General features: G+C 42.7%; 1 protein-coding gene, 2 long non-coding RNA genes and 1 other non-coding gene across 4 annotated transcripts in view; 2 read left to right on the plus strand and 2 right to left on the minus strand.

Moving 5' to 3' along the window:
* LOC119865672 overlaps positions 1 to 16,386 on the plus strand; it is a 125,776-nt gene that overhangs the window by 3,581 nt on the left and 105,809 nt on the right. Inside the window, exons 2-3 of the long non-coding RNA XR_005377906.1 lie at positions 13,305 to 13,369; positions 14,663 to 14,780. This is a non-coding gene — a long non-coding RNA (uncharacterized LOC119865672). The remainder of the gene's footprint in view (positions 1 to 13,304; positions 13,370 to 14,662; positions 14,781 to 16,386) is intronic.
* LOC111092100 lies at positions 1,322 to 4,860 on the minus strand. The gene is made up of 3 exons (XR_005377907.1): positions 4,800 to 4,860; positions 2,461 to 2,660; positions 1,322 to 1,378 (listed from the first exon to the last, which is right to left on the minus strand). It is a non-coding gene; the product is annotated as an uncharacterized LOC111092100 (long non-coding RNA).
* LOC119865802 lies at positions 4,486 to 4,610 on the plus strand. The gene has a single exon (XR_005378156.1). It is a non-coding gene; the product is annotated as a small nucleolar RNA SNORA28 (small nucleolar RNA).
* GTSF1L (gametocyte specific factor 1 like) lies at positions 6,372 to 7,283 on the minus strand. The gene has a single exon (XM_038572379.1). It carries the CDS (start codon positions 6,919 to 6,921, stop codon positions 6,421 to 6,423), a length of 501 nt encoding a protein of 166 aa, XP_038428307.1. The 5' UTR covers positions 6,922 to 7,283; the 3' UTR covers positions 6,372 to 6,420.

A 16,386-nucleotide genomic window follows, 5' to 3' on the forward strand; every position in this document is an offset into this window, starting at 1 on the left:
TTTTGTCTGAATTTCATAAACCTAGATTAGTCAACCTCCAACTAATGCATGGTAGTAAGACTGTTGTTTCAAGCTGATGAATGTTGGAGTGGTTTTTTTACTCAGCATTATTGTGGCAGTAACTAGCTGATACACAAGGTAGACTTGTATTCACTAGAGAGCTCTGGGAAATGGGCAGTGCACCATGGGCTTAACTGGGTGGAGGAGGAATTTAGCAGACCTGGAGTTCCCAGAACTGGGCTGGACATGAGTGTGATGAAAGGTTCTAGAATCCAGAACCATATGACTATGTCTTGATTGTCCCCCAGGACATAGGGCTAGCTTTCTAGGGCTCTTCTGACTTTGGGTCAGACAGACCTGGATGTGAATCCCAACCTAGCTGTTACTGGCTATGTCTCTTCCCTGCTCTGAGCCTTGGAGTCCTCATGATAAAATGGCGGAGAATCTGTAACCTTTCAGAGTTGTTGAAGGGACTAGAGAGAGCACTGGCACACACTTGGGGCTCAGAAGTAGGGGCTCTTAAGATGTTTCTACAAAATGCTTTGTCATTCCTTTCTCATGCTCAAGAAACCCTTCAAAGGAGGAGTTTGTATAGAGTTCCAGGCTTCAGTAGAGTGCTCCAAGGGGAAGTTACTAGGTAGGGGTTGAGGGCAGGGCTTGAACCAGTGTCGACTCGTAGGATTGGAGTTTAAGGTGCCCTGTTCTGTGTCATCATGTGCTTCATAGTTATCAGCTGGGGAAGCGGTGTAGTGCAGGAGAAGCACAGGTGTTAGGAATAGGTTCAGGTTTTTTTTTTTTTTTTTTAAGATTTATTTATTTTAGAGTTGGAGGGAGAGAAAGAGAGAGAGAACACATGTGCATGAGAGAGCAGGGGGAAGGGCATAGGGAGAAGCAGAGAGGCAGACTCCATGCTGAGTGGGGAGCCTGACATGGGGCTTGGTCTCACAACCCTGATACCATTACCTGAGCTGAGATCAATAGTTGGATGCTTAACCGATTGAGCCACCCAGGCACCCCAGGATGGGTTCAGTTTTTAAAGACTTTCGTAAAAGTTCAACATACAGAGAGCAAAATACACAAGTCTCAAGTGTACAGCTGGATGAATTTCCACAAAGTGAACAGTCATGTAATCAGCACCTACATCAAGAAATAGAACATGGCCAGCACCCCAGAAACCCTCTCCCCACCCTATAAGGGTAACCACATCCTGACTTCAAACACCATAGATTTGTTTTGCTTTAATTTTAATTTTTTTAAATTTATTTTTAAAGAGTTATTTTTAAATAATTTCTACACCCAATGTGGGTCTCAAACTTACAACCTCTAGATCAGGAGTCCCATGCTCTACCAATCGAGTCAGCCAGGTGCCCCTGTTTGCCTTTAAAAAAAAAAAAAAAATTGTGTAAATTGAATTTCACATTGCATAGGATTTTCCTATGTTGATTTGGGTAGTTACAATTTGTTTATCCTCCTGACTATATAGTATTCTGTTATATGATTTTTGCAGAATTTACCCATTCTGCAGAAGGACATGGGAAAGTTTCTGCATTGGCTATTATAAATAGAGCTGTTGTGAACATCTTGTTCTAATCTTTTGGTGAGCTCATGTACACATTGCTGGTTTATACATAGCTAGACTGGAATTGCTGGGGATGGGTTCACATTCATTAGGCCACTTGCTACTTATGAGCTTTGTGAACCAAGGCAGGTTATGTAGCTTCTCTGAGACTCATTTTTCATATCTGTATATTGGAAATAAAAATAGTTGCCTCTCTTGTAACAGATTTTTTAAAAATAATTTTATTTATTAGAGAGCATAAGAATGGGGAGGGACAGAGGGAAAAGGAGGAGAAGCATGAAGCAGGTTCCCCACTGAGCAGGGAGCCTGACATGGGGCTTGATCCCAGGACCCTGGGATTATGAACTGAGCCTAAGGCAGATGCTTAACTGACTGAGCCACTCAGGTGCCTGTGTCATCACAGATTTTAATAAAATAATATCTACAAGGCACCTGGTCCTAATGTAGCTCCCCTTTCTTCCTTCCTCTGTCATCCCAGAGCCCCCTCTACTCTAGGCCACAGTTCTTCTACTAGGCTCCCCCTTTGCCAGGAGTCAAACATGAACCTGGAAAGCTTGCCTGCTGCCCACGGCTGGTGGGTGCTTTTCCCTGGCTATGATCTCTCTTTTGTGACTCAGCCACAGGTGTCCACCCAACACTAGCTTGCTGTGGTCAACATCACCACTAACAGGGCAGCCCCGGTGGTGCAGCGGTTTGGCGCCGCCTGCAGCTTGGGGTGTGATCCTGGAGACCCAGGATCGAGTCCCACATCGGGCTCCCTGCATGGAGCCTGCTTCTCCCTCTGTCTGTGTCTCTGCCTCTCTTTCTCTGTGTCTATGAATAAATAAATAAAATCTTAAAAACAAACAAACAAAAAACAAAAAAAAAACATCACCACTAACAAATGTTTTTATGATGATCTTGGTGAGCATGTGGCTTGCAGTTGATGTTCTCTGGAGACTGGGCCAGGAGAGGCAAGGAATGAGGACTGAAGAGAGCGAACAGCTGGCTGAAATCCAGCCCAGGAATTTATAACATACTCCTTTCTTGCTTGGTTTTCCTTCCCTGATGTCCAGGTAGGAGTTTTTCTTTCTTAAAAGCCCTTGTTTAAAAAAAAAAAAAAAAAAAAAAAAGCCCTTGTATTCCTTATTTTTCCTGTAACACCTCAAGTCAGGCCACGTGGGTCAGTGGGCCAAGGAAAACTTGCCTACGGGGGCTCTGTCAAGATAGAGTTTACTTCTATCTCTGTGTAATGGCAGCCTGGAGCACTGTGTTGGGAAAGATTCTGAAAGTATCATCCAAGCTCAGGAAAGTGCTGTGAAGGATTAGTTGTGTCTGTTATATGCATGGGAGGTGGTGATGGCGGCACACATTTCATGTGTTTACCTCTATCTTTGGCTTAAAGGTATTGGTTAGTATTGCTCAGAATAGACATGTATTTGGTTTAGAGAGGTAAGTGGAATGTTTTTTAATAGGTGGGTTAAGTGTGTTTTCATTTATATGACTAGTGACATATGTGGATTTATTTCTACCATTTTTTTTGTGTTATCACTGTTGTTTTCCCCTTTCTTTGTTGAACTCATAGTTTTCTGTAATCTGCTCTGTTTTCTCCTTTTGCCTGGTGTGAATCATAAAAAATATTTCTCTTATTTTAGAGGCTATTTAAAACTTTTTAATATGCATATTTGTTACTGTTTCTGTCCTTCTGAATGATGCTCTTTCCTGGCCTATTTTCATTGAGTTTTATCATTTTAAATGCAAAATTGATGATTTTCTCGGTCAGTTAACTTTGTGTAAATATTTATAAATTCACTTACTCATCATTGTTTTTCTTACTCATTAAATTTTATTTTTGTTAAGTAATGCCACCTCCATTTCTGCTACTAGTAGGTAGCATTAGTTGAGAGCTTCCTGTGTGCTGGACACTGTCCTGATAATTCTACATGTGTTAAATCCCTTAATCTTCCACATTATCTTGGGAATTTGTCGTTCCGGCCTTGTAGATGAGGAAACAATCACATAAAGGTTAGGTTATGCCCAAGACCTAGCATTAGTAAAAGGTGGGGCTGGGCTTCAATCCTGGCTCTTGTTGCTCTTTGCGCGTGTTTAAATTTTTTGTTTTGAAATCATTTTAGATTTACAGAAAACTTGCAAAGATAATACAAAGAGTTCCCATATACCCTCTACCTGGATTTCCCTAATGTTAACATCTTACGAAAGCATGGTGCATTTACCAAACTAAGAAGTTTATACCAAAAAAAAAAAAAAAAAAAGAAGAAGTTTATACCAGTGCAATACTAGTAACTAACCAGAGACTTTATTTGGATTCACCAGGTTTTCCACTCTTTTTCTATTCCAGGACCCAATTTGGGGTCACACATTGTGTTTAGGATATATACATGTATTAAAAAAAAAAACTTTTTGGCATGGAAGGTTTCAAGTTATATAAAAATGGAGAGAACAGGAAGATTTATCATTCAGCTTCAGTGATTAACTCATGACCAATTTGTTTCATTCACACCCTAAACCATATTACTTTTTTCTTTGTTCTGGTCGCCTATAGTTTACAGATGTATGCCCTATAAATCACCTTATTTCACCTGCTTCCTATACAGCAGTTCTGTAGTTCATGGGCACTTTATTAATTATGGAGTTTCTAAAGCCAACACCTAGAACAACAACAACAACAACAACTACTACTACTACTCGTAAGAAGAAATCTTTATTTCACACTTTGTAAAAAGAATTAAAGGGCCCAGGGGTGGCAAAATTATGATTACTTAAAAATAATTTAGTTAACATTTCCTCCTGAAAAAGTTTCAAAAGACTTAAATAGTCTTTTGTTGTTTAAAAAAGTGTATTTTACTTTTTTTTTGCCAGATAATATAGTCACATATATTCACACATAAGAGGTATTGAAGGGTTGCAAGCAACACTCTGTGGCAGATGACCAAATTGTCTGACACAATATGAGCTTGCTATAGCAAGAAGATCTAACCTATTCCAGCGTTTTCTCCTCCATGAGACCAATTGTTATATAGATTTAAAAAGTGTTCCAGCTGTTGGCTAAAGTGCAGTTGAGATTTGCGCTTGTTCAGGTTCTTGAGGGAGGGAAGAGTCAGTGCCAATCATCACAAACTTCCTGGCCTTCTGAGGCCAAAGCATTACCACTTCGTCCTAATCTTCAACAGTTAATCCTCTATTACTTTGGGACATTCCATTCTTAGCCTGAATTTCTTACCTATGAAATAGCAACAGAGGGGATCCCTGGGTGGCTCAGCAGTTTGGCGCCTGCCTTTGGCCCAGGGCACGATCCTGGAGTCTCGGGATCAGGTCCCACGTCGGGCTCCCGGTATGGAGCCTGCTTCTCCCTCCTCCTGTGTCTCTGCCTCTTTCTCTCTCTCTCTCTCTGTATCTATCATAAATAAAAATAAATAAATCTTAAAAAAAAAAAGAAATAGCAACAGATCAATTTGGTTTGTGAATCCTCTTAGAATTGCAGGTAGCGGGCAGCCCTGGTGGCTCAGTGGTTTAGCGCTGCCTTCAGCCCAGGGCGTGATCCTGGAGACCCCGGGTTGAGTCCCACGTTGGGTTCCTTGCGTAGAGCCTGCTTCTCCCTCTGCCTGTCTCTCTCCCTCCCTCCCTCTCTCTCTCTCTGTGTGTGTGTGTGTCTCTAATGAATAAATTAAAAAAAAATTACAGGTAGCATTGTGTTGGTGTGTGGTTTTCTGAGGGGAGGGTTTCAAAGCAAAAGGGGGAAGGGTTTTTGATGTTTATGAGACACAGGTGTAAAATAAACCATAGGATTAAACTTTTACTTCTTTGTCTCCCTATAGGAAAAATAAAAAGAAAGTATTAAAGGGTCTATAGTAAAGTCACTCCCTTCTGACTTTTTGTCACATAGTTCTCTTCCCTTTGGAGAGCTGATAAGTTTCTAGGGAAGAGACCAGCCAGCTTTTTCTGTAAAGCATCAGATAGGAGACATTGTAGGCTTTGTGGACAGACCCCTGTTCTAGTGTGTCCTTGAAATTTTATGCAAATATAAGCACATATATATTACACGTTCTCTCCCACAACTTTGCAAAAATGATAGCATAGTATACAGAGTATTCCTCTCTTGGCTTTTCTCAGTTAAACCAGATGTTGGCAAACTATGGCCCATAGGCCAAATCCAGCCTGTTACCAGTTTCTGTAAATAGTTACATTAGAACCTGCATTCATTTGTTTACTTATTGTCTGTGGCTGCTTCCATGCCACCAAGGCAGAGCTGAAGAGTTTTGGCAGAGAACATTTGGCTTGTGAAGCCAGAATGTTTACTCTCTGGCCCTTTAGAGAAAAAGTTTCTGGTGTCTGAGTTAAACACTATGTTTTAGCCTTTCAAACTAGTACAGAAAGAGCTTCCTCACGCTTTCTCATTGTGACGTTCTATGTCTTTGTATGGCTGCACCATCATTAATTTAATGAGACCCTCCCTTAAGGGATATTTAGACCATTTCTGACTGACCTTTACTGGTATGAAGAACATGGCAATGAATAGCCTTGTACTTACCTCATTTTCCGCAAGTGTGAATATATTCCCAGGATGAATCCCTAGAAGTGGAACTGCTGCATATTACAGAGTACACTGGTGATTTTTACAGCTAATGTCAGATTGCCCTCCACAGAGCTTTATCAACTTACATTCTCACCAGTGTTATAAAAGTGCCTATTTGCCTCATCTTTGCCAGCAGAATGTCCTGCCAGCCTTTAGATCTTTACCAACTGCTATGTGGAAAAAAAAAAAAAAAGGTATCACAAAGGTATCACAGGGTGGTTCACTTTGCATGCTTTTATTCTGGTGAGTTGCATCTTCTTTCAGGTACTTAAGAGGTGAGTGGCTCCTTTTTGCAGCTGGTGGTTTGCTCTCTTGGTCTGAGGGTCTTCTGGGGGGTGGTCAGGGAAGGGGGGTGGGCCTCTCTCTCTGACTGTCTTGTATCGCTTTCACAAACAAGCTTTTGGGGAACAAAAGTCTTAAGGACAAACATGGGATGGCAATTAGTACCATCGACATTCCAGACGTCAGAACTGGGGAGACAGGGGGGTCCTGGAGGGGCATTTCCATTCTGCTCTGAATTTGGAAGGCTAGCTTTCAGGGGGTGCAAGCTGTCCTCTTCCTCCATTGTACTTCTGTTGACACAGGCAGCCTCATGCTCCTCCAGGTTTTTGATGAGGACCACGTGGCAGGCGTTGTATTTGCAACTGGCCATCTTTTTGGCTTTCTTGGGGTTCTTTCTCCTGCAGGATGCCAGGTGGTACTGAAATCTGCTGAGCGGGACTCGATGGTGAGGGTTGTAAGGGCAAATTTCTAAGGCTTCTGGCTCCATGAGAAATTGTTCTTGAAGCAGAGTGGCTCACTTCCCAGAGTCAAAAAGAAATGCCCCTGGTGGAATAACCCTTTGGTAAGGAGGCTGGAGTGTCCTCTGCCCAGAATTGGCCCTTTGAACTCTGTCGACCAAGGTCTTAACAGCTCATGTTTCTTGTGCTCTGCGGCTGCGAGTGCTGGGTTAGGAAAAGGACAGGAGCTGTCAGGGGCAGCTGCACAGAGAGCTGAATTACAAATGGCAGGCGAGACAGAAGAACCATATAAAGCACATGCAAGAGCCAGAAAACCACAGCTGCCCCACAGGAAGGTGAAGAAGGTACATGCCAGCCCCCCTTGACTCTGAGAGCTACACTGTGTGATGTCAAAGAGCAGTCATGAAAGGTCACAATGGGCAGCTTGAGTCATCAGCAAGAGTCTATGTGTTGTCCATCACTTTCAAGGGGCGAGGTGGCTTTGGGGAAAGCTGCCACTCAAAATTGTTGCAGGCATATCTGTTGTCATTTGACTGTTTCTAAACTTATATATTTAATATAATTCCCTATGTATTTGGGGTTAAATCTACTGTATTTCATGCTTCCTATTTATTCTTTGGTTTATTTTTTCTCTTCCCTAATTTTAGATAGTTTAGAAAAAATATTTCCATTTTCCCCATGATTTTGTAAGTAACACATTCTCTAATCATTTAGTGGTTACTCTACAAATTAAAACATTCATAAATAGCTTACCAAGTTTTAAAGTTCATAGAAGTTTCATCCATTTTCCAGGTAATACAGGGCTTGTTCTATATTTACTTCCCTCCCTTAATGTTATTATTTTAAGCCTAATTTTTAAAAGTTCCTAAGACAGCATTGTTATCGTCATTTGACATGACCCAAGTTATGGATACCTGTCCTTGTGCTGACTCCTCTGCTGCTTGTGTCTCATATCTACCACATGGGATTGCTTTGTTTCTACTAGAAATTTGCCTTTTATAATGTTCTCATGACATTTGGTTTTGTTTATCTGAAAATGTCTTTATCTCATCCTCATTCTTAAAGGATGACTTCAGGGAGTATAGTTGTGCTATTTCCTTTCTTCCCACTGAAGCAGAGTTCAGTTTCTTCCAGCTCCCACTCTGGTTGAGAATTCAGGATTCCATTATCTGACTCTTTTCTTTTTTTAAGATTTTATTTATTTATTTGACAGAGGGGCAGGGAGAGCACACAGCATCCAGAGGGAGAGGGAGAAGCAGGCTCCCCACTGAGCAAGGAGCCCAATGTGGGGCTCCATCCCAGGACCCCAAGATCATGACCTAAGTTGAAGGAGGGTGCTTAAATCGACAGAGTCACCTAGGCACCCCTACCTAACTTCTCTTCAGAGTAATCTGTTTCTTTTCATATGTCTGTTTTTATTTATTTATTTATTTATTTATTTATTTATTTATTTATTTGATTTTATTTATTTATTCATGAGAGATGGGGAGAGAGAGAGAGAGACAGAGAGGCAGAGACACGGGCAGAGGGAGAAGCAGGCTCCATGCAGGGAGCCTGATGTGGGACTCAATCCTGGGTCTCCAGGATCACACCCTGGGCTGAAGGCAGCGCTGAACCGCTGAGCCACCGGGGCTGCCCCTCATATGTCTGTTTTAAAGAACTTTTCTTTATCTTTGTTTTTCTGAAGTTTCAATATGATGTTGACATGTGGGTCTCTGTTTATTCTTTGTTTTTTTAGACCTCTGGAATCTGTGGATTAGTGTCTTTCATTAGTTTTGGAAAATGTTCAACTGTTGTCTCTTCAAATGCTGCTTCTACCTTATTCTCATACTTTCACTGAAATGATAGATGTCACTTCCACTGACATTTAATTGTCTAAAGTGAGTCTCACACATAAGGTGCGGGGTCAGAGAAGCACATAGGACTATCAGGTATCCACAGGAGGAGGATAGGAACTTTGCCATGAGTCCTCATGACAAGAGCCATGTACCTGGCTGGCTTAGTTGGTGGAGTGTGGGACTCTTGATCTTGTGGTTGTGGTTTTCAAACCCCATGTTGGGTGTACAGATTACTTGAAATCTTAAAAAGACAAAAACAAAAACAGAAGAAGGAATCCTAAGAGATCCTGTCTCTCCTTGTCACTGGTATTTGTTTCCCTTTTCTCCAACATATAGAACATACCCCCTTCTCAAGGGAGAAAACCCAAAGTCCTAGCTTAGAGTGAGGAGATAAACAGCTTGGTCAGTGCTCAATGGGGGCTTCTTGCATTCTGGCAGGAACTTATTCTAGGATGGTGGGCATTCTAGTGCCTCCAAACAACCTGTTGCTGTGAGGAATGAGGGGCTCATAGAATCATGCTTACTGTACCCGCACTGCTCCCTCCCCCCCCACCCCCTGCCAGGGATATCTCTTGGTATACTTTGATGAGAAACTATCCTTGGTAAATTGTAACTTCCATACCATTTATGGAACAGAGTGCCCATTTTCTCCAAGCCTGTAGCCTAGTATTAGAGGAGGTATGACATTGGCCCTGCTGGGAGTTAACAGGTTGTTTGGCATCTGCTCTTCCATGACCCCAAATCTTGGCACAGTGTTTGTGGGCGATGCTGACAGCACTTTTTCAATTTCTAGTTCCATAGCCTTTTTTATGCTCATAACCATGGCTGATCCAGGCACCGGGTAATTCAGGCATGTGTAAGTGTGTAAATGGAGATGATGAAGAAAGCACTTCACCGGTCGTTGAAATCCACATAATAAGAAATGGAGCTTTAGCTCTTATAGGCTTCTTTGTGGCCAAGCACCCATTAGCACAGCAGGCCAACATTTAGTCCATTATATAGAGAGGAAGGCCAGGCTTGATAATGCTTCTAATGGACGTCTTGAATGGTCCTCAAGCCTGCAGCTTTCTGCTAGCTTCTGCTCTGAGCCTGGGACCTGACAAACTTCTCACCATGGCAACTTGAGAGGAGCAAGGGATACAGACACACCTATCTGAGTGGCACTTCCCAGGCCTGTCTGTACCTACCTGACAGATAATGCAAGTGAGGTCAGATTCTGCTCATTCCCCTTCTGCACTTATCATCTTGAGAGATGCTGCCAACAGATGGTAATGCAGGCATGGAGAAGGTCACAGAGCATGCAGGAGCAAAGTTTTCTAAAAATGAACAATTGTGTATCTTGGCCAGCCAAGTCAACAGTTGTTATTATGGGGTGGGATAGAGCCATTAGAAGATTAGAATCACAAAGTTGGAGACATATCTGACATCAAGACCGGCTTCTCTCTCAGGGCTGGCTTCCCTTCTAGAACATCCCTGGAGGTTGGTCATATGGTGACAGGGAGCTTCCTACTCCCTACAGAGTTCTGCTATAGATTTCTTACACTGAGCTGAACTGACCTGTTTCCTCATACCCCTCAGCCCTCAGTGTGACCTCTGTGTCCTCTGCTCTAGGAATATCCTCCAGGATGTAGGGATATCTCAAATATGGCAAACTCATGTCATGTATGTGGTCCTGGGGTGGGTGGTCTGCTCTATTTCTGGGTCCCAGTGTCTCCCCACACATCTAGCACATAAATGTGGACAGCCTAGGTAGCCCCTTTGAATGCTTGAGCTCTGTTTTGCTGCCTTCTGCGGGCTGCTCCTTGCTTAAGTGGTATGGTCCTCATACCTCATGTGGTATGGTGCTGCTCAAACTATAACATGCATATGAATCACCTGAGACCTTGTTAAGATGCTAGGCTGAAGTTTTGGTTATGTTTGTGAGGTTTATGTGACATGGTTGTGCTAGATTTGTAAGATGAGTTAGAGCACATTTCTGGGTAAACAGCCTAGGAGCATTTTTGGAAAGTTTGAAGAAACTTGTCTACTAAATTCTCTGACTCATACCCTTTTGGGACATAGTTCTATGTCTCTGTTCAACTTGGTTCCATAGTTTTCTACTTCTCTTGGCATTTGTCATTTTTTAAGAAAAGCATACTGTTATGGATTGAATTGTGTCCCTCCCCCCATTCATATGTGGAAGCCGTAACTTCAATGTAATGATATTTGGAGGTGCCTTTAGGGAAGTAATTAAAGTTAAATGAAATCGTAAGGATAGGGCCCTCATCCAATAGGACTAGTGTCCTTATAAGAGGAGAATGAGGGCAGCCCAGGTGGCTCAGCGGTTTAGTGCCGCTTTTAGCCCAGGACGGGATCCTGGAGACCAGGGATCAAGTCCCACGTCGGGCTCCCTGTGTGGAGCCTGTTTCTCCCTCTGCCTGTGACTCTGCCGCTCTGTCTCTCATGAGTAAATAAATAAAATCTTAAAAAAAAAAAAAAAGAGGAGAATGAAACCCCAGAGATATCTCTCCACAGGAGCAGAGGAGAGGTCATGTGAGGACACAGCAAGGAAGTGGCCATCTGCAAGCCAGGAAGAAAGGTCCCACCAGAAACCAGCCCCAGCAGCACTTTGTTCTTGAACATCCAGCCTCCAGAATTGTGAGAAAGTGAACTTTTGTAGTTTAAGTCACCCAATATTTGGTATTTTGTTATACAGTACGAGCAAACTGATGTACATGTGCTCCCCATTGAAAATACCAGGTAGGGATCCCTGGGTGGCGCAGCGGTTTGGCGCCTGCCTTTGGCCCAGGGCGCGATCCTGGAGACCCGGGATCGAATCCCACGTCGGGCTCCCGGTGCATGGAGCCTGCTTCTCCCTCTGCCTGTGTCTCTGCCTCTCTCTCTCTGTGACTATCATAAATAAATGAAAATTTAAAAAAAAAAAAGAAAAGAAAATACCAGGTAAACTAGCATACTATGTATATTTAGTATTCTCCTATAATTTTTTTTAAAAGATTTATTTATTTATTCATTCAGAGAGAGCAAGAGAGAGGCAGAGACACAGGCAGAGGGAGAAGCAGGCTCCATGCAGGAAGCCCGATATGGGACTCGATCCCGGGTCTCCAGGATCACACCCCGGGCTGCAGGCGGCGCTAAATCGCTGCGCCACCAGGGCTGCCCTCTCCTATAATTTAAAAACTCTTCTCTGGTTAAATAGCCTTTCCTTTCTTTTTTTTTTTTTTTTTTAGTATTTTGTTATTTGGCAGAGAGATTGAGAGAAAGTACAAGTAGGCAGGGTGGCAGTCAGAGGGAGAGGGAGAACCAGACTCCCCCACTGAGCAGGGAGCCCAACACGGGGCTCAGTCTCAGGACCCTGGGATCCTGACCTCAGTCAAAGGCAGACACTTAATCTGAGTTTAACTTATCTGACGCTTAACTGAGCCACCCAGGTGCCCCTCCTTTACTTTTCTAATTTTTATTTTTTATTTTTTTGTATTCTCTCATGTAGTTCCTGCCCTTCCCTTTATTGGGCTTTTACAAATGTAAATATCTCACAGCTCTTTGCAAGAAGCTGAGTCTTAGATTTATCAGTTCTACTGATTTTTATGGCGTCTAGTTCATTAACTTTTACATTAACTTTTAATTCTCTCCCTGAATTTATCTTTCTTTTTTTTAAGATTGTATTTATTCATGAGAGATAGAGAGAGGCAGAGACATAGGCAGAGGGAGAAACAGGCTTCTTGTGGGGAGCCTGATGCAGGACTTGATCCAGGGACTTTGGGATGGTTGGGCAGATACTCAACCCCTGAGCGACCCAGGCGTCCCTCCCTGAGTTTATCTTGTTTATTTTCTAGCTTCTTGAGTTGGATGCTTCATTTACTTTAAGTCTTCCTTGTTTTATAACAAAAACATTTATAGCTACAGGCAGTGTTTGGTTACATTCCATGAGTTTTGCTATGCGGAGATCCAATTGTCATTACATTTGAACGGCCTGTAATTGGAATTTTGTTCCCTACCATGACTTGGGTTCTTTAGGAATAAATTTTCAAGTGATTTAATTTCTTTCATTTATCCTTTTATTTTTAATTTCTGTTATTGCTGCATTGTGGTCAGATTATGTGGCCAAAGAGGATTGCTCATTAGTGTCTCTGAGGTTTTCCTTGTGTCCTAGAATGTCATGAGTTCCAGTCACTTCCTTGCAGATGTTTGAATTAAATGTCTTTTCTGTTTGTGTATATTTATTAGCTGAAGCTGGAACACTAGTCCTTCATACCGCTCAGGAAACTGGCATATTGTATCCCTCCTTTAGGGAGTCACAGTTCATCAACACAATCCAGGAAGTCCTCGATGAAACAGCCTGTGTTGTACCTTACTTAGCTCAGTGTTCCCAAGCCTCAGTTTCTCTTAACGCCTCTTACTATCAGGAGCAGCCAGTTTTCCATGGAACAAATTTCAGAGAATTCTGTTTGAAGTTTTATTCTATTTCTTGTGGGACAACTATTTATGAAAGGTCCTGTACTCACTCCTCAGGCCCCTCCCTTTGGACCTCTGATACCATCATGAGTCCTGATTTGCTTTTCTGTTCATTTTTACAGAAGGAGGCACTGCAGTGGGGGATGTCTGTGCATCTCTGTAGGATGGTATACCAGTCTCAGTGCAGGTAGGATTTTCTATCCTTTCGCTTTGTTATCTTGGAGGCCCCATTGTCTGAAGCACCCAGTGAAGGAGTGGAGCTATATGGCAGTGACTTCACTGCTGTGCTTAAGGTTTCTCTGTTTGCCCTGGCAGCCCAGAGTTAGCTGGATCCCCTTTCTGCACCTGCCCACAAGACAACCCATATTTCATGCTAACACCAGTGCTGGGGATATGAAGTAGACTATAGCCTGCAGTGCCATGAGCTAGCCCTCCTGTACTTTTTCAGGAGTAACGTCAGCACTGAGTGTTGATCCCCTCCAGCAGCCCTGTAGCATTGATCCTACTCGTTACTGCTTTGAGCTTGTCCATTTCATAGAGTCTTGCTGAGGATGTGGCTCTGTCTTCACTTGGGTTCTCCCAGAAGCAGAACCTGAGGTAAGGATTCAGATGCAAGTAGTTTCTTCAGGAAGTGCAGATAAGCCTGTAGAGAGGAGGGAAATGAGATACAGGTCTGTATGCATGTATGAATATTTAAAAAGAATGAGACAAAAACTGTAATGGTATATTTTCTATATTTTCTAAAGCTCTCAATTCACATATTTTTCCATAGTAAGAAAAACCAAAAGTTATATTTAGAAAACATATATAGAAACCAGTAAGGAATTATAAAGATTAAAGTGTGTGTGGTTAATCTAGCTAACTCAGTGGGCCTCTGAAGGCCTTTGGGAAAATAATGGGAAAAAATGCACAATTCAGAATTGCCCCACCCAAAGAGTCAGGTTGCTAGGGTATGTTTAAATCAACTTCTAAGAGATTCATCTTAGAAAGACTATTTCACGGGGTTTATGAGTTCCCTGGCACTTCTAACCTGTCTAGTGTGCGCAGTTCTGGAACCACAAACAAATGTGGAGACTGGAGATTACTGGGACACACTGCAAATTGCCATGGGTATGGGTCGGGCACTGACTGCTTCTGCCCCATGGTCCCTTCAGCTTACTCACGGATATGTTTCTTCTTACTTGGTACTTATAGCACAGCCAGTTGAACAAATATTTAACGACAACAAAAACCCCTGATTTGTAGCATCTGCCAATTTCTGTGGTAGAAACATTCTCACTATGACCAATTTCAAGCTACCAATGGTTTCACAAGGGGCTGGCGAAATCCATCTCTCTCCCAGCACACCACTTGTTAGTCCTTCACTGGTTGGGCTGTCCTAGCATTATGTCTCACTTGAAGATTTCTAGCATGTGTTCTGAGTTTCTCCGAGGTTTACATACTAATACAGATTTTTCTGTTTTTCCTTTGACCATTTCAGCTGGCATCTGGCAAAAAGCAGTTAAGTGTATACCACTGTCAGTCATCTGGAAATCCTTTCACTTTTAACCTTTATGTGGCATTTCACTACATGTGGGCTTTTCGTAAACAGCATTTATGTGAGTATGGGGAGGGAAAGCTGCTGCCCTTTGCTCGCTCTGACATCTCCCCAGGAGGAGCTGTTGACCACATTGGCCAGATTGCAGATTGATAAATCCACTTTTACTTGTCTTCCACATTCCCCATCATGTGGCAGAGTGGGGGTTGTGTGCCATTTTCCTTTTCTTGGCTCTCGTTTTCTGATTTACTTCCTATGGTGTACTGGGTTGCTACCTAAAGTTAAGGACACTCAGTTAAACTTGAATTTCAGGTAAAAGTGATACTTTATTAATGCAAGTATGTCTTAAATCTGCATGGGACATATTTATGCTAAAAATTACTTGATGTTTATCTGAAATTCACATTTATTTTTTAAATTATTTTATTTATTTGACAGAAAGAGAGAGCACACAAACAGGGGGAGTGGGAGAGGGAGAAGCAGGGAGCCTGATGAGGGGCTTGATCCCTTACCTGGACTGAAGGCAGACATTTAACCAAATGAGCCACCCAGGCAGCCCTGAAGTTCACATTTAAATGGGCATCCTATGGGGTACCTGGGTGGCTCAGTTGGTTAAGCATCTGGCTTTGGCTTGGGTCATGATCTCGGGGTCCTGGGATTGAGCCCCACATCAGGCTCCCTGCTCAGTGGGATGTCTGCTTCTCCCTCTTTCTCTGCCTGCTGATCCCCCTTCTTGTGCTTGCTGTCTGTCTCTGACAAATATATCAATAAAATATTTTTTTTTAAATAAATGGGCATCCTAGATTTTTGCTTGCTGTATCTGGCAACCTGGGTAGTGGTGACTTTGTTCTAATATCCCCTAGAACAGCTGGATTTGGGTTTTCATGGAGCCTCTGGTCAGGGCTCAAGCCTAATCATAGTAATATGGAAACTTATTTTCCATCTTCTTTTGTTTTTGGAGTATCTGTTCTTGGGCACTTAATAAGGAGGGGTGGGTGGGGCAGGATTTAGTATTTTTGGGTCCTCCAGCATGCTACCATGAAATACCAGAAAAATCTAAGGATTTGGATTTTCATTTTGGATTAATCTGGAGTCTTGAATTTAATCCGTGCACATTTATTGTGGTGCCTGTTATGTTTGGTCTTCTTTTTTCTTTTTTTTTTTGAGAGAGAGCACACACAAGAGGGGGCATGGAGAGGGGCAGAGGGAATGAGAGAGAGGGAGAATCTGAAGCAGTCTCCACAGCCGGCGTGGAGCCCCTTGCAGGGCTCAGTCTCATGACCTTAAGATCATGACCTGAACCGAAACCAAGAGTTGGATGGTTAAACAACTGAGCCACCCAGGTGCTCCAAGATTTTATTTTTAATGAATCTCTATACCTGTTGTGGGGCTTGAACTCACAGCCCCAAGATCAAGAGTTACATGCTCCACCAGCTGACCCAGCCAGGTGTCCTAGCTGGGCACTGGAGTTGCTCTTATTTATTTTAAAAAGATTTTATTTATTTTAGAGAGCTCACAGAGGGGAGATGGAATGGGGTAGCTGAGTGGGAGAGGGAGAGGGGAAGAGAGAATCTTAAGCAGATTCCACACTCAGTGGGAGCCCCACGTGGGGCTCTCTCTCCCAACCCTGAGATCATGACCTGAGCTGAAATCAAGAGTGGAATGCT

This window comes from Canis lupus, chromosome 24, assembly GCF_011100685.1.
Source record: "Canis lupus familiaris isolate Mischka breed German Shepherd chromosome 24, alternate assembly UU_Cfam_GSD_1.0, whole genome shotgun sequence".
Lineage (NCBI taxonomy): Eukaryota > Metazoa > Chordata > Mammalia > Carnivora > Canidae > Canis > Canis lupus.